The sequence below is a fragment of the Poecilia mexicana genome, unplaced genomic scaffold (genome assembly GCF_051168715.1).
Source record: "Poecilia mexicana isolate PSO_F unplaced genomic scaffold, ASM5116871v1 scaffold_4, whole genome shotgun sequence".
Taxonomy (NCBI): domain Eukaryota; kingdom Metazoa; phylum Chordata; class Actinopteri; order Cyprinodontiformes; family Poeciliidae; genus Poecilia; species Poecilia mexicana.
Window position 1 is genome coordinate 656,489 of NW_028263373.1, and position 18,113 is coordinate 674,601.

General features: G+C 39.6%; 2 protein-coding genes across 2 annotated transcripts in view; one reads left to right on the plus strand and one right to left on the minus strand.

Annotated features, from left to right (window-relative positions):
- Positions 1 to 1,097: 1,097 nt before the first annotated feature.
- Positions 1,098 to 14,656, minus strand: zmat3 (zinc finger, matrin-type 3). The gene is made up of 6 exons (XM_015005637.2): positions 13,312 to 14,656; positions 5,763 to 6,478; positions 5,200 to 5,337; positions 4,148 to 4,314; positions 3,974 to 4,077; positions 1,098 to 1,306 (listed from the first exon to the last, which is right to left on the minus strand). The coding sequence occupies exons 1-6, from the start codon at positions 13,433 to 13,435 to the stop codon at positions 1,098 to 1,100; spliced, it is 1,458 nt and encodes a 485-aa protein (XP_014861123.2). The 5' UTR covers positions 13,436 to 14,656.
- Positions 14,657 to 15,184: 528 nt separating this feature from the next.
- The window catches only part of pik3ca (phosphatidylinositol-4,5-bisphosphate 3-kinase, catalytic subunit alpha), a 29,605-nt gene continuing 26,676 nt past the window's right edge, over positions 15,185 to 18,113 (plus strand). Inside the window, exons 1-2 of the mRNA XM_015005623.2 lie at positions 15,185 to 15,997; positions 16,376 to 16,460. The gene's annotated coding sequence lies outside the window, so the exon portion shown is untranslated. The remainder of the gene's footprint in view (positions 15,998 to 16,375; positions 16,461 to 18,113) is intronic.

Genomic DNA, 18,113 nt, shown 5'->3' on the forward strand with positions numbered 1-18,113 from the left:
TGAAATCAGCAAGTCGTGCTTTGGGTTTAACTCGTCTGTCAGGCTGTAGAGATGCTGAACTTGTGGCTATGCAGAGCCAATAAAAAATACCTGGAGAGCCGTTTTTACTTCGCCTCCTGCTGACTTCGGTCCTGATTGACTTCTGTTTATTTTTTACCACGTTTTCATTCCCCTCGGATGCTTTTAGCTCCGTGTCTCGTTACTAAATGTTCCTGCAGACTTCCGGTTTGTGATTAGTCTTCTGAACAAGCCCAGTTTTTATTTGCATTTCATTTGCATTCTCTCTAGTAACCTGAGTCTGAATGAATCCTGCTCAACGCTGAGAAGGAAAGCAGGTCAGGAAAAGTACAAAAAAAGGGAGTCATTTGTTTCCTATCCATATGTTGACTAAATTGTTGTTTTTTTCATTTTCTCCAAACTGTTTGGCAAAAAAAAAATCCATTTTTCTTAGTATGTTTTACTCTGGATAAGCACTAATCACCAGTTTAAAACGAAAATAATATATAGGCACTGACAAAAAACTAAATTTGACCAAGTCTAGTTTCTAGTGTAAATATCTTAGTACAATTAAAATAAGACAAAACTAATTTACAAGTAACTTTTCAGCAAGAAATAGGAGTTTTATGGAAATAATTTTCTTAATGTTGATGGAAAAAGTACTAGCTTAACTGGCAGATTATTTCTCTTATGGGAAAATGTTCCTTTTATAAGTGATTTTATTTTCCAGTGGAACTAGAACTTTTTCATCAAAATTAAGGAATTATTAATATAAAACAAACTCGCATATCTTGCTGAAAAGCTACTTGTAAGTTAATCTTCTCTTATTTCAGGATACTAAGATATTTACACTAGAAACTGGACAAAATGACTGGGTATATTTTGTGTTTTTGCAGAGTAAGAATCCAAAACATCTTAAATGAGGAAAACACAGATGTAACTATTTACTACTTGATCTACTGTTTGAGCTGCTGTAATACTTTTTAAAATGCTCCTGACTAGATTTGACGTTTAAATTAAATCTTAGATGATCTGCGGTGAGATCTGGCCTCCATTTTGGATGTTGGGATCTGTTCGGGTTGACTCTTTCCACGGCCCTCTTAGCTGTAGCCGAGGTTCTCCATCTCGTGGCGGTATCTCAGCTCCGACACTTTGGCTTTGTGCTGCTTGCTCTCCAGATGCTGCCGGAAATCCGTCTCCTGCTCGGCGCCGCAGTTGCACATGGAGCAGTAGAACTGCCCGCTGGGAGTAACGCACATGGCCAGGTCCCTGGGGATGCGCTGCCTCGGCCTCGGGTTGTAATACGGCCCTGGACGGGGCGGAACGACAAACGGGCAGCGTTAATTTCACGTTTTGCATGATTTTGTACTTTCATTTGGTTTTCTAATGCTTAAAAATACACCCAGCCATTTTTTTGGCAATAATGTATTGTTTTTTGGTGTTTGGAAAATGAGCCGTTTCCAAAACCTCTGGAATGTAACGTCACAAATCGAAGCACAAACCGTTATCTAGCAACCCCAGCAGAACTCCAGCACGTCACCTAGCAACCCAAGAAGAATTCCAGAACGTTTGGTCAGCTTTACACTATAATTATTCCCTGTTATAACATTATAATATTACATGTTATAACAGTTATATAACTGTTGCACTGTTATAACAGTTATAATGGTCTAAGCTGAATTATTAAAATTTTTTAATTGCAATTTTGGTTACAGAGACTCCATAATACACTTTAATTATTGTTTTGTTTTTAATTTTTTAAAATGTTTTCCTGTTCCAGTGTTAAATATTCTTTAGACTTACCGTCCAGAAACCATTGTTTCATTGTTTCTTGTTGGTTGCGCAGGAGGCTCTACTTCTGCTTTTCAGAAGCATTTTATAATTGTGCATCTGTTTGCAGCCATTTTCACATGCAAGAGTAATGCAGCAGATTATTTGTATTTAAAGTGACAAGACACCCATCAACAGCTCAGTCTGAAAAGAAATAGTCCAGTCAAACTAAGAATAAGGAAACGCTGGTCCACCTGCAAACCTGGCTCTTGGTTCGGTTGAAGTGAACTCTGGTGCTGTTCCAATGCTCATGTGAACACCAAGCAGGCCAGAAACCGCTCCAAAAGCAGGAAGTGGATTTCAGAGCAGAGCATTCTGGGTGAATACAACCTCTAAACTCGGCTAATTCTGCTTTTCTTAAAGTTCAGTGCAAACAGAAACAAGTTTAATAATAGGATAAAAAAAAGACAGAATGATTCAGTTATCCTGATAAAATAACCGTCTTCAGTGAGAAACAACTCAGGACAATGTTGTTTAATGTTTGAGTAGAAAGTGCAGAAAAGTGTCAAAAAAAGACAAAAATGACAGCAACAAAGCAACCAAACTGCACAAGGTCAGCTGTTTTAGGATATTCCCATCATAAAATCTGCTGACATGAGCAGATAGTTGTGGAAAGAGAATAAACAGATTGTTTTTACTCTTATTCTCTTTAACTCTTCACCGATTTGCTAATGAGTTTGTAAAAAAGCAGATCCGGAATCAGACACAGCAAGAAGGGCATGTTGACGTCAGCACAAGGTCTGACGTTCTTATGCTGTATCTGCTTACACACACACACACACCTACACACACGCACACACACACACACACCTACACACACACACACACACACACACACACACACAAGCTCAAAAAGGTGAAAACAGACACTGTGCAGGTTTTTCTCACCAAGCTGTTACTCTATAGGTTAGCCGACGTCACTTTACGGAAAACAAACACGACTGAAGATGCCGCCAGTCACCGGACCAACACTTTTCTTTAAAAACTGTTGAAAAAGAGCGAACGTTCCTCACAGGGGCAACAGAGTTGCCAAGCGATTCCTGTTTTTCATTATGAGGCAGTTTCTGTTGTTGTCTGAAATCAGCAGGTTTAAAGTCTTTCTCTCTCTCTCCATGCATCAAGGACGTTTGCAAGCGCCAAGCCAGCTGGGAAAGCTGAAGAGAAGATGTTATATATTATGTATGCATCCACATTAATGGCAGGGAAAACGGCATCTAAGCTGTTAAAAGTCCAGAAGGGAAGCCTGCGCTTACCGTTAGGTCTGTCACAATCTGCAATAAATCAATTAATTATATGATAAATTAAAATGAACTCAGTCATTTCCACTAGACCAGCAGCTATTAAAGAGATACTCTCAGTGAAACTTGTTGAAAAACCCTGTATGAAGTAGTTAGTTTGCACTACCTGCCACTTTTGCCTGTTCTCCTTGTCTCTGCTGGATCATTAATATTTTCTGAAATGTAATTTTGGTTACAGATATTCCACTTTATTTATTGCTGCTTTGGTTTTTATTTTGGATTTTTAAAATGTTTTCCTAAATATTCTTCAGAAATAAAAGTGTTTTTGATATTATTTGGAACAATATTAACATTTATGGCAATAATTTTGAGGAGAATTTATCATCCAGCAAAATGTCTTATCATGACAGGACTAAATACCGTATGTTCTGGACTAAATGTTGCTCCGGAGCATAACTTTTATTTATTTATGACAAAATGTGTTGAAAGTTTCCACAGACACGTTGTCTGCTTTGTAAAGGGAATCTATTGTGAAAAATTCACTTTTTGCACGTTTTTATCCTTCTATTTGGGTCTCTACTGCTTCTGAAAACATCCCAGGCTCTTAAAAAAACCACCCAGCTGATTAACAGCAGTAGGTTAATGTTGTTTGGTCTGTGGAAAATGAGTTGCTTCTAAAACCTCTTGAATGAAACGTAGCAAATCAACAGAAACTGCCCCTCACCTCGTAACTGCAGCGAAGCTCAGCCCGTTACCTAGCAACCCCAGTGGAGTTCCACCCGTCGCCTAGCAACCCAAGGTTGGTTTCAGTTTCAAAGATGAAACTTTTGCCTTGACCAAACAAGCTTTGATCTGAAATACCTTCATTCAGAGGTAAAACTAGTTTTAGTTTTTTCCTGACTTTTCACCTGGCATGGCGGCGGGCAGCTGTGGGCTGCGGCGGTTTTTCACCAGCCGGTACTCATTGCCATCTTTCCGATTTTTTCTCGGCGCTCCCTCATTGCTGCCTTCCCTGTGAAGACAAAAATCCCTTTCAGACAAACAGTTTCTGACACAGAAAACGTTTCTAAACCCAGACCCACATGTTGCTGGAGTTCTGCTGGGCCTCCGCCAGGCGAAGCTTCTTGGCGTGGTTTTTGCCCTGGTAGTGGGCCTGCGCAACCGCCAGCGAGCTGAAGGAGGCGTCACACAGCTTACAATAGTCGTTCTCAGTGGCCAGGATGACCCGGGGCGCCCCTTTATACAGCGCCTGCAAACACCAGACAAAGCATTTTACTGTTTGTGGTGAGAGGAGTGAGGGAGCAAACACGAAGCAAAGACGAAAAAGAAACGTTCAGAACCACCGAGAGGCAGAAAAACAGATCTCTGAGTCATTCTCTGTTTTCTTTTACTTCAAAATACACACCAACCACCATTTAGAGATAAGGAAACAGATGTCTGATGTAAACAAATGGTTTGAATAAGAGTTTTTAATATAAAAATCAGGCCTGATGATGAAAATGTAAACTGTTCAATGCTGAGAGAAGAATGTGCATCCACAATTAAAGGAGACGTATTATGCAAAATTCACATTTTGCATGATTTTGTGCTTCTGTTTAGGTCTCTGCTGGCTCTAAAAACAACTCTTGCGCTTAAAGGAACCACCCAGTCGTTTTCTTGGGGTCTGGAAAATGAGCCTTCAGAATATAACATCACAAATCAGCAGGCACTGCCAGTTACTTAGCAACCCCAGTGGAGCTCCGCCCGTCACCTAGCAACCCCAGTGGAGCTCCGCCCATCACCTAGCAACCCCACCGGAGCTCCGCCCGTCACCTAGCAACCCAAACCACCTTCCACATGCAAATATAAATGTTGAGCTGGGGGGGGCGTGGCCAGCAGCAGCTTATTTGCATTTAAAGTGACAAGACGCCCTAGAACAGCTCATTCTGAAAGGAGCTCAAAATCTCATTAACTGAGAAGGATTTTGTGCAAAAAATTTTTTTATGAAAACCTGTTCAAGGAGGCATAGTAGGTCACCATGAACCAACTGCAGCTGCCTCCCTCCCACCTCCTCAGAGGAAAACAGTCAGCAGTACACCCACCTCCGCAGATTAAACAGGTAAGTTGGTGCAGAAATGATGTAGCTTGGTCTAACCTGTCTGCCTCCATCAGCATCAGCGGCTCCTGAGCCAGCATTCGGACCGGCGCCCTCCAGGGCTTCTGGTATCCTGATGGCAGGCGGCTGCTGGCTGCCAGCATAGAAATTTCTCAACTTTTTGCTGTGGTTCTTTCCCTGGTGAAAAGATGCAGAAGTTAGTATTTTTTGTGGCCGGTTACAAGTAAACGTAACTAGTTACTACCCAATTCAGGTGTTGACATAAAGTACAAAGTAAAATGGCTGCTGAATGTTTATGTTGGCTACATATGTACATATTTATTTAAATTATTAATATGTCGTGACAGTATAAGACGTTCAATAGAATTTAACGTTTATTGATCTTTCAGATTATTATGCCATTACCATTATTGAAAATACTCTGAAAACAACAATATTATTGTTTTTTGTATTGTTTATCGCAATGACTAATGGGACAATTTATCGTCCCGTTAAAATTGGTTATGGTGACAGGCCCGGCCACAACATCAAGTCACTTTTACAAAACGAAACAGTAAGAGTTGCAAACTGCAGCTTTAAATTGGGGGTGTGTTTGCACTCACCTGGTAGTGAGCTTGTGCCTGCTGAGCGGAGTTGAGTGTAACATTGCAGAGTTTACAGTAAAGTGGTTTGCACAGTTCTTCCAGACCCAGAGGGTCGTCCTGCTCCTCCAGCCCCAGCGAGCAGCCCTCATCCTGGGGCTGCTCGCTGGCAGGAGCTGCTTGGCCCGGCAGAGGCCCACACGGGTAGCTGGATACCGGTGCTGGTCCTGGGGGCCGTGGGGTAATCTGTGACGGGTCTGGGTCTGGAGCGGGGGGCGAGGATAAGGGGCCAGGGGGCAGCGGGAAGCGGCTGGGTGCGGGCGCCACAGGTGGAGGGACCAGTGCTTGAGCTGGGGGGAGGTGAGGAGGCCCTAAAGGCTGGGTGAGGTCAATTGCTGGAGGTGCTATTGCTTGTGTTGGATCTACAGGTGGAGGAACTAGAGTGTGCGCCATTGGAGGAGGGCCCATTGGTCGGGTTGGGGGCATTGGAGGCGGGGCCAAGGTGTGCGGCGGAGTAATGGACGGAGGCCTCAACGTGTGGGCAGAAGGCCCCAGACTCTGAGTGGGAGGAAGAGTTGGGGGTCCGATTGGTCGGGTAGCAGCAATGGGTGGTGGGCCGAGGGGCTGGGTGGGCGCCATGGGTGGAGGTCCTAAATGGTGCAGAGAGTCCATGTAATGGAAGGGCTGCTGGGGATGACTGAAGAGACTGAGAGGAGGCTTCAACATGGCGTCCGGACCTGAGAAAACCCAAAGGTCAGCTGGTTGATGTGTGAAGTCTGTGAAGAGTTAAAGGTCTATAAGTAACACTGTGTGCAAATGTTTCAGCACATCAGAGGCCAGAAGACCCTGAAGGTGTTTAATTCTTGTTCATTGTCAGGCCTGGGACCGTTTCTGTTAGCTGTGAAATGTCTGAGCAACCTTCAGCTGGAACTGGCTGGAAATGTTCAACTTCTGAAACTCAGAACATTTCCAAGTTTCTCTAGAAAATTTCAGAGCTTAATCTCAGAATTTCATTTTTTAAGCAATTTTTTTACTTTTCAAACTTTTAAAACTGTTCAGCTTTTGAAATTTTTCACAAGTTTTTGTCGAAGATTTCTAGACTCCTAAAATTTCTGTTTTTTTTTAATTTGTGACTTTTCAAACTCAGAAAAGTTTATGTTTGTTGTTAGAAACTTTCTGTGACTAATCTCAAAATTTCATTTTTTTCATGCTCAGAAATTAGCTAATTTAAGACTTCAAACTCAGAAATGTTTTTTTTTCCAGAAAATTTCAGATATTTTGGTGGAAATTGACTCCTCCTGTTTCAGTGGCCCTAATTCGCCGCTGTAGGTTTTAGAGAATGCTTTTATTCACAGTGAAATGAATCCTGAAGGACTATTCAGCAACGAAGAAGCAGCATAAAAAGCCAAACATGAAATTCTGGTTTTAACTAAAAGCTTCAATGTTATTGCAAACATAAATGCAAAAACTCTTTTAAACTTAACAAAACATTTTTTGAAGATAAAATAACTTCCATTTTATTAAAATGATAAATGTCTATTTGGTGGATTCTGACGATGGCGCAGATTTAAAGCCCAGCGGCAGAACGGATGAAGAGTGAACAGAAACACATTCTTGGACAGAGCTTGGAGCTTCACACTTCAGTGGGCTTCAGCAAGATCAGGCTGAGCATGCAGCGCCTGCAGTCAAGCATACAGGACATCAGATACACACACACACTCACACACACAGGCAGTACCGACTCTATCTCCATGTTTTTTTCCCCCCTTTTTCATCCTATAGGCCACAAACACACACACATCTTCTGGCTTAGCTGGGTATTCTCACTCCTGTTTTCAGGATTGCTTTGTCACTGCGTGCGCGTGCGTGTGTGTGTGTGTGTGTGTGTGTGTGTGTGTGTGTGTGTGTGTGTGTGTGTGTGTGTGTGTTTGAGGTGGGGGTTGTATGTATAACTCTAAATTGTCAGGTCAGTACTCGGCAAACAGCTGTGTCAAAACCCACTTTGCTGAACGCTTTCATCTGAAAATCCGATTGAACGCCGTTGGCAGTGAGACCCAGACCCAAAATAACAGCCTGGGGTGTTTGTGTTTCCGAGCGCCGCTGCCTGTCCGTCCCTCTGTCCGCCCCGTCCGGCTGTCTGTCACCCGGTCCTGCTGACCTCAGGAGAAAGGTATGCCAGACAAGCCGACCTTACTATTAGTCATATCAGGAGGAGTCACACGGCCAACGAGGAGAACCAACTCAGTCCATTTCATTCTTTATTGATATTTTGAGTCCTGCCCTTTTGGCCTTTGTTTTTTGGAGCTGCTTATTTAGAAATGTTTTTAAATCTTCAAACACTGATTTTTTTTAAAGTAAACTAAAAAAAAGAGGGTTAAAGGGGACCTATTGTGTAAAATTCACATTTGACACATTTCTGAGCTTCCCTTTGGGTCTCAGCTGCTTCTGAAAAGAAGCCCAAGTTCTTAAAGGCGACACATTATGCTTCTTGATCGGGTTAAGGTAGGTCCATGGCCTATTCAAAACATGTTGATTACATGTTTTCACTGTACAGACCGCTGCCAACAGCTGTAAAATCACAGAATCTGAATTAATATGAGTTACATTTATTTTCCCTTTGGAATCAATAAAGCATTTTTTAATTTGAAGGGTTTTTTTGCGCAAAATTATTCTTAAGTAATCTGCGATGGATTGGCGACCTATCCAGTGTGACTCTGCCTCTCGCCCGAAATGTTTGCTGGAGATGGGCACCAGCAGCCCTCCTGACCCCACTGGGGGCAAGAAAATGGACGGATGGATCCTTAAATAATGAGATTTTGAGGACACGCCTTCAACTGGAATGTGAAAATGGCTGCAACAGTACATCTTTGAAAAGCAGAAGTGGAGCCTCCTGCACAACCAACAAGAGTGCAGAAAGCGGTTTCTGGATGGTAAGTCAACAACAAAATCCTTGTCTCTTCCTGGGTAAAACCAGCTGATCAAATGTGCTGGAGCTCTTCTTTGGTTGCTAGGTGACAGGTGGAGTTCCGCTGGGGTTGCTAGGAAACGGGTAGTGCCTGCTGATTTGTTATGTTACATTTTGAAGGTTTTTTAAATGGATCATTAACTAATTGCCCAAAAAAAATGACCGGGTGTTTAGTGTGTTGCTGTTTTCAGAAGCTGTAGAAACCCAAATGGAAGTACAAAAACATGCAAAATGTGAATTCAAAAAACAAATCGAGGTTTATTCCCACTGTTTCTGTCGTCTTTAGTTGAGCCCAAACGTACACACAGAAATTCTCCGCATGTCTCAACATAACCAGGAAGATCCAGGCTTTGTGTTGGACTGTCTCTGTTCCTCTACATGTAACATGAAGCCTCTTACATCCCAGACTCTACTGTTAAAATCATGTAGCATAATTATGAACTGCAGCCTGAGTCTGTTTGAATGAAGAATACAAAGACCTCAGGCAGATTTTCTTCTTCTATACCACATTGTTCTTGTTTGCTTTTCTCCAATATAATTAACCCTTAGTTGGCTGAAAACACTGCATATATAGGAGAACAACACAGACAATAGATACTTCCCAGCCTATTATTGTACTCTTGACTCGAGCTGGAAATCAATAGATCTAGTCTCTTGATGCACAATAGTCTACCAGCCTCATTTTTTATTTCCCTTAACAGCTGGATTCTAACGGCTGATTTGAGGAACTGGGGAGAAATATTACTGTGTTTTGATGCTTTTGAATTGTATTTTTGGGAACATGTGCCTCAGTAGAGGAAGTCCTGCTCTTGTTGCTTAGAGATGACATTAAAGAAAACTGCAGGAGATATGAGCAGAAATACCGACTTCTCCTAATTATAGCAGGTTGCAACCACATAATCCAATGTGTTTTATTTAGATTTTAAATGGCAGATTAACTCAACGTGGTGCAAAATCGGGAAGTAGATGATTGGTTTTCAGGCAAAACCATGTTTCTGAAAAGTGTGTTTGAATTTGCATTTAACCAAATTACAACTCCAGATCTCTTAACAGTTTAAAGAGACTAAATTGAGGTGGGGGTTGTATGTATAACTCTAAATTGTCAGGTCAGTACTCGGCAAACAGCTGTGTCAAAACCCACTTTGCTGAACGCTTTCATCTGAAAATCCGATTGAACGCCGTTGGCAGTGAGACTCAGACCCAAAATAACAGCCTTAACAGCTGGATTCTAACGGCTGAATCCAGCTGTTAGTTAAACAACTAGTTGTTTAACTAGTTCAGTTAAACAACTGAACTAGTTTAAGCTCAGTTGGGAATCTGTTAACAGCGATTTCTATGTCTCACCACAAATTCTTGACTGGATTTGGGTCCAGACTTTGACTAGGTCACTACAACTTATAACAAGACATTTTCCAATGATTTTTTTTAAATAAGTGAAATAATCTGCCAGTGGAACTAGTACTTTTTAATCAATGTTGAGGAAAAACAAACTGCTTTCTCTTGCTGAAAAGTTACTAGTAAGTTAGTTTTGTCTTATTTCAAGCGTACTAAGATATTTGCACTATAAACTAGACAAAAATAATCGGCAAGGTTATGTTTCCCAATGTATTGATGCTGAAAGTAACTGTGTTTCCATTACAGAAGTGCACAGAACTTTGTCGATATTCCACTAATGTAAAACAAAACACAATTTCTGTGTTTCCACTAAGTAAGAAATGCATTAAAATCACATGCAAATAAGTTTGTGCACGAGATAACTCATTAAAAACATGCTGCGCTGTCATCCTCCTACCACTTCCTGTCTTCGTCTTCCTTGTCGTTTCTGGTAGTAGTAACATCCAGTTGTTATCACAACAACTGGATCTTGTTGTTTTTACCATCACTTTTTTACTCGTGATGGTAAAAAGTGTTTCCGTTGCAGTTTGTTTGTTTAGTTGAGTAAAATCCTCTGTTGTCTGCACTATAATTTTGGCCCCTTTGAGCTCCCGTAGACTTTATGTTGGCTAGATAGGTCAAGGTTAGCATTTTATTCACTTCTGACTTTGCACTTTGTAAGCAGAAACACAGAAACATGGCTATTCCTGGCTGCAGGTTCATATAAATACTCACCATTTTGACCGCAGCAATCAGCTGCAGGTCAACAATCAGGATTACATAAAGCCCAATTTCCAATGCTTCATTATCCACCCATCACACTTCTCCTCAGCTGGTTTGTTTTGTTCTCACAGCCTCCAAAGGAGCTGCCAGAGATAAAATCCTTGATGTTATTTCAGACGCTCCATCACTTGTCAGATTTCTTTGAGCTTGACTCAGGAGTTTGCAGCTCGCTGGTTGAGCGCCCAGAAACAAAACGCAAACACAGAGTCTTCAAGCCTTTTTTTAATTTCACTCGCTCCTCTGAGAGTCTTTAAATAGGCCAAGTGTTCATTTTCTCTTGAGTTTCTTTTGTAGGTGCCGCGTTGTGTCACATCAATTATGGAGCGATAGGAAGCACATGCCCTCTGCACTGAATCCTTCTGGACATTTCACTGTAACCGTCAGTTACTGTAAACTCTTCATTTTATTTTCACTTCTGATGAATTTTTCAGGAATTTAACTAACCTCAACATTAACTGAGAGGCGTTGCCCTTTAAGTGATTGTGTTGCATTTAACATTGATTTTGGCAGAGCAAGAGGTCTTGTAGAGATGAAAGTTATCGATTAATGAGTTCATCTAAAGATGATGATAAGCTGACATTTTCTTAAAATCTAAAGATTTATTTTGTATTAAGAGGGTTCACTGTTTTTTCATAACATAAAAGACTAACTTTTCATGAAATGCTAAGTTTAAAAAAGAAAAAAACAAATTTGAACATTATTTTTGTCAGTTGCAGAATAAACAGAAGGTTTTCTCAGAATATTTGTAAAATAAATTACAGGTAGTTCCTTATGTTTTGCTTTTTGAATTGTTTTGAGGAATACACTCACTGTTTTGAAAAGATTGAAAAAGATTCAGGAAATGCACCAAAGACTGTCTCATGTTCCCATTTCTATTTTTTTAGTCTTTTCCTTCTGAATCACAATGACATCATATGTCAACAAATTACAGTAAAAACAATAAATCTGAAACTTGTCTCAACAAAAATTAATTAATCACATGATAAATAAAACAAGCTCAATAATTCCAATTTGTATGATTTATTGTTTTTTCTCTTTCTACCAAAAACTGGATGATAAAAGTTTTCAATCTGCTGTTTTGGTCTCAACTAGCACATCTCATAATTTATTTTATTTGTTGTTTTGTTGATTTATTTTGGATATTTAAATGTCTTCCAGTTCCAGTGATAATTGTTCATTAGAATTTAACGTTTATTGATCGTTGTCATTGTATTATGACCATTTTATTTCTTGAAAATGGTCTGATGTAAACGATATTATCGTTTATCGCAATAACATCTGGAACAATTTATCGTCCAGCTAAATATAGTTACAGGTCTACTTGTCATCAAAACTTTACTTTTATATAAAATCCTGTTATATTGAAAACATGATTAATTAATCTGACTGTCTTATCTGTACGCAGTGAAAGAAGGACTTGTGATTCTATTCATTGATAAATATTTAATTTTGAGAACTAAGAATTTTGAGAAAGGAACTGACTTTTTGCATTTTAAACCATTTTTACTGAATTGCTATGAGAAATGTTGAGAAATGCACCAAAGTGACTGAGAAAAACTGCAGACTGTCTAATGTTCCCATTTCTACTTTTCCATTCAGAATCACAATAACATTACCTGCCAACAAATTACAACAAAAGCAAAAGCGTGAATGTTGTCCAGTTTCTTGTCTAGCTGCAATTCTCATTATTTGTCATCAAAACTTTACTCAAGAAAATCCTGATGTACTGAAAACATGACTAATCAATGTGATGAAGCAAGGGCTTGCTTCAATGTTCAGATATTAAATTTTGAGATATGACCAAAGGTTTTTTGGAAAGAAACATGCTTTTGCAGGTAAACCATTGTGTTTTACAGTTTTACAGAGAGAGAAATGCACCAAAGCGGCAAACACATACACTGTAAAACCTAATAATTAAATCCAAAAGGTCATCTATGGGTTCCCAATGAATAATTGGAGGTTTATTAACATGAATAATGAAGTGGATTGATCAGTCTCTCGCTGTGAACATGGTCAGCGCTGCAGCATGACAGATTTTGGCCCTATGTGCCTTATTTCTCACAGGAAGGCGACTACGCAGGTTCACCAGGGAGACTTTCTTTATGGCTGTCACATGTCAGCAGTTCAGATCGAGCTAAAGCTCTGCCTGCTCCTCTCCGGCTTCAGATGTGAAGTCTCTCCAGTGCACGTATTTCCTAGAGCTATCCACAGATTTTTGCACCGCAGCATCTTGCTGAACAGAATGGAGGCTGGTGCACCCCAGCAGCAACATCATGAAATATAACAGCGGCAGGGGCAACCCCCGTTTCTACACCCACGGACCGCGAAGCGATCTGCAATCACCTCACACCGGCTTTCACCAGTTTTTTCTTTTCTCTCTCTCTCTTTTTTTTTTTTTTTTTTTGCAGAATAACGCAGGAGAGTTTTTCCACGTCAGCCTCAACTTACCTGGCAATCGTGCAAGATAATGGCTGCTGTCACTGTAGCCGACAGGCGGCGAAGTGTAGTTTCTGCAGTATTCTGCGCTCTGGTAATATGCAGCATCCCCGCTCCTCAGCTGCAGCGCCATCATCGCCGGAACATCCCTCTGCCAACTTCTCCTCTCTGAAAAACCGGGCGGTCAGACAGGATGACAGTCCCGACCAGGACGCGCACACCGCGGCTTTCACCGGAAGGGGAACAGCGCGCAGAAGATCCCCAACCCAAAGCACAAATTCACGCCGCTCCTCATCCACTGCGCGCGTTTTGGTTTTGCTGTTGCCACAGATAATCGGAAAATGTCGTGTAATTTGCGAAGGCGCTTTTGGATTGCTTACATGCACCCGGAGGTTCTCCCAGCATCCCTCTCCGTCTTGGTACGGCCCATTTCCGATGCCACTGCTGCTTCTTTGCATGGGTGGCAATAATGACACATTGTATAAATATGCTACACCTCTGTGGTCAACTCCAGCCACCGAGGTGGCGAATTATGACTAAACCGATATGCGTGTAAACAAATAGCAATGCATTAAGATAAACATAATAAATTAATAATAGCAATGAAATAAACCAATAAAATAACTTCTGACTGCTGAAGTCCGGGCTGTAAAGAGTAAAAGTGTGAATGTGAATCTCTTATGATCATCATACTTACAGTTTATATTTGTTTAGATCTGTCGCAATAATCAATAAATTAATCACATGATAGATTAAAACGAGCTCAATAATTTCCATTTTCATGTTTAATTATTTTTCTCTTTCTACCAAAAACTCGATGATAAGTCTTCAAGTTCTGGTCTCAACTTGCCCTTTTTTTTGAAGGACATTTTGTTTTGTTTTTTTGTTGTTGTTTTTTTACAGAGACTTCATAAATAATTTAATTTGTTGTTTCTTTTGTTTATTTGATATTTAAAATGTCTTCCAGTCTCAGTGTTAAATATTCATGATAATTTAAGGTTTATTGATATTTGAGGATGCGTTGTAAATGGTCTGAAAACAACAATATTATAATTTATCGCAATAACTTCTGGGACAATTTATCGCCAGGGGCGTTTCCAGTCTGTTTGGTGCCCTGGGCCAACATGCACCACCATCACATAATTTAGACAGAGTTGGCAGTAACTACTTATGTTTACTCAGTTACATTTACTTGAGTAACTTCTTTGAAAAAATTTACTTTTAGGATGACTTTTGCTGTACTTTCTACTTTTACTTGAGAAATTTTATTATGAAGTATTTCTACTCCTAGTTGAGTAAATTTTCTGGATTTTCTACCCACTGAGTGAAAAACAAACATGTTTTAACAAATAATTCACCAGACACAGACACACACCTGCAGTTTTTGTTAAAGTTTCATAAGTTTCAATTGAAATAAATGGATTTGGAAAAAATGTTTATTTTTCCTGGTTTTGTTATTTTGCAATTATATAAATTATTTTAATTTTGGTCTTTAACATACCAAAATTTCAACATAACTTTATATTTTGGCCTTTCTTATTATGTAATTTTAAAATATTACATGATTGATGTTTTGATCTGTTACTTTGTTCTTAAATTGCCTTTTTACCAAGTATTTTTTGTAATTCTTTTACTTACTCAAAGTAAAAAGGCAAGTCAAGTACTGAGTATCTGATCAAAACATCAATCAATTAATATTTAAATCTTAAATAGTTCATCATTATAAAATTGTGTGTAAGACCAAACCAAAATAATTCAATACAAAATAACATAATCAATTTCTTTCAATAAAAAAACTTTTCGAAAATTTGCAACTCAGAAATGTCCATGTTTTTTTTTCTAGAAAATTTCTGCAGCTAAACTCAAAGTCTGAGTATTTTGTAGCAATTTGTTTCATTTTTTTAAAATCTCAGAAATTTTTTTCAAAAAAATTTCTGAACATTTCTGATTTTTTATTTTATTTTATTTATTTTTATTGAGCACATTTTCAACTTTTCAAACACAAAAATTTCCTTGTTCTTTTCTATAAAATTTATCTTTATTTTTTTTTAGCAGAAATTTGCCCCTTCTTTTTATTTTTCTATCCACAACAGTCCTAATATGCTGTTGTACTATTAAATACACATAATGCCGACTGGAAATTAATTTTACGCCTTTGTTTTGGCGCCCCCTCTAGCGCAGCGCCCCTGTGCGTCGCATGCCCATGTTTTTGCGCCTCTGTTTCCAGTGATTGCGGTAGTCTGGAGATAAAACTGAATCGACACGTCATTGGCTCTCACTCTGGCTGTGTTTGTGTGTATTTTAAAGGAAGGGAGGAGGAGACAGCGTGGAAGTGGAAGAAGCTTTGTCGCAGTAACACAACTTCTCCAGTCGAGCAGCTGCCTTTCTATAACACATCCTCCAACGGTCGAGTCCGTCCGACCGACCGACTCGACATGCCGCCGGTCAGTCTGTGCTCTCCGTGACACCGGGAGGGTGTGAGTGAGCTTGGCTTGGTTTTCACTGAACGCTGGCGCGGAAGCGAAAGGCTCGGGGATTGGGGAAAGACCGACACGTCGCTGCGTCTTCCCCGGCGCCGGGCAGCCACCAACCCCGGATCGGCCGCAGGGAACCAACCGCAACGGCTGTTAGCTGGGAAGCTAACAGGCATATAAACCGAGGATATCCGTTCAGTTGAGCTTTGACTAGAGAGCAGGGGGTAGGTTTTTTATTAATAATTGAGATATATGTGTGTTTTTAAATTCTCTTAATATTTTAGTGGGTTTTCATTGTTATTTGAGGAATTTTAATTCCCACAAAGGGAGGATAGGCATAGCATTAGCCTTTAGCTTCCATGGGCAAACATTTGGATATTAGTTCAATGTGTGTTTATAGAATCGAGAAAGTGTAATTACAGGGGTTTCTGACTTATTACTGTCATCACTTAAATTAATTGTATTTTATTTTGTATGTGGTTGTTGTTTTTGAGCGGTCATCGTTAGCTCCCACTAGCCAACATGAATCACCATTTCTGTTATTCAGACTCAGCCTCAGGTTGTTTTGGGATTTTAATTTCTCCTCTCTACAAATATTTCAGCGACAGCGTGGAAATGGATTAAAAAATGAAGAGCGGGACTGTCTAATCATCCAAATAGGAGGGCCTCTCACTCTCCCTCTCAAAGGTATGTTTCTCTTTCACATCTCTTCTGTTGTCATCTTTCAATTAACTTCAACTCCAGAGCTAATTTTATGAACAAAGTGTAACCCGATCACTGGGTCACAAGTGTTTCCATTGAGCCCAGTTCGTCATGCAGAGTGGTGCAAATGGCTAAACCCTCTGTTGCCCACAAATATATCGACTTGTGTCCTGCAGAGCCTCAACAGATGTTTGATCTCCGCTGCCTGACCGCAGATCTGTTGTGTAGCTATATGGCGTTACAGAAAGAAAAACGTGAATAGGTCAATATTTCCCCACTAGCCACATCCTGTGTTTTAAGGAAGCTTCCTCTTTAGTCCTAAAGTACTTTGCTACATCCTGGCCAGGGTCAGAGGTCACAGAACTACTTAATAGTAGTGTTCTTTTTTAGTTTTAGGTTTTTCTGGGTTGTTTTTTGTACCTTTCCTTTGGGAGTGGAGAATTTTAAATTATAATTATTATTACTGGAAAGCTGCCACAGATTAATTCCCCTAAGTGTTTCTTTCAGTTTATGTTCATGTCTTTTGTCTTTAACATGGGTAGAAAGTCTGAATTTTTCAGGGATTGATTGGGGACCAGAATTGCAACATTTGTTACATTTTCAGCTGCTTTCACACTGTCAGATGAACCAAACTTTTTGTAAAACCTGCTCCTCTCCTCCCGTTGGGGGCGCTGGACCAAGAACTACTGAATGAAATGACACAAAAAACTCAGAAGAAGACATTGAACGCAGCTTATTTACAAAAATGGATTAAGTGTCATATTTTAGCGGTTGTAGGATTTCTCTCTCATTGAGCCATTTTTTCCCGCTAGTGCTAGACTTTCGTCTTTGTTTTGGTTGCATTTATCCAGAATGCCAACAAAATATGTGGATTAACTGGTTGCTAAATGTAGAAATTACATATATTTGTTCCTTCTTTTATAAGCAAAAAAGTACAGATTTAACATGTTAGGCATTTATTGGTTTAGTTTAGTGTAAATAAAAGACACAAAACGGTACAATTAGCGCTGCCTAATAGTTTTTTTCTTCCAAATAATTTGCCACTTTTAAAAAATGTATCAATTCATCATTATTTTTTTCTTTTACAATTAATTAAGCCTTTACTGCAAAGCATTAAACAAAATGTAAGTAAATATTTGTAAATGAGCACTAATACTTTCTATCATGAGTGCCATTTAGAGCTTTTTATTAAAAATGTTGCATTAATTGTTAACTGTTTCTATTATGTGAGTTTAGTTTAGTTTGTAATTCTAATTGGATGAAGTTGATTTGCTCATCTTGTCTCTGAAAGTTTCCATTTTTAGAGGGAATGTCGCCGACTCGCACATCTAACATTTATCAGAGTAAAAGTAATAAAATAATAAGATCTCGACACTGTTCCTGTCATATCTGCAGATGCTAATCTCACGTGTTGCTTGTGCTGCAGTTTTTCGTAGAAAAGCTCTTCGAAGCGTCCAGACCACTTTTTATCTGCGCCTCACTTGAGGCAGTGCTGCATTTTAGATAAGTTTGACTAACTTTTAAAGCGTGGCTTATCTTTTGACGCTTTGTCGTCCTGGTTTGTTTTGAAACAAAGATGGAGAAACCAAACAGCATGTACTGAATGTCTTTTTTTTCTTTACACTGCAAAAATACAAA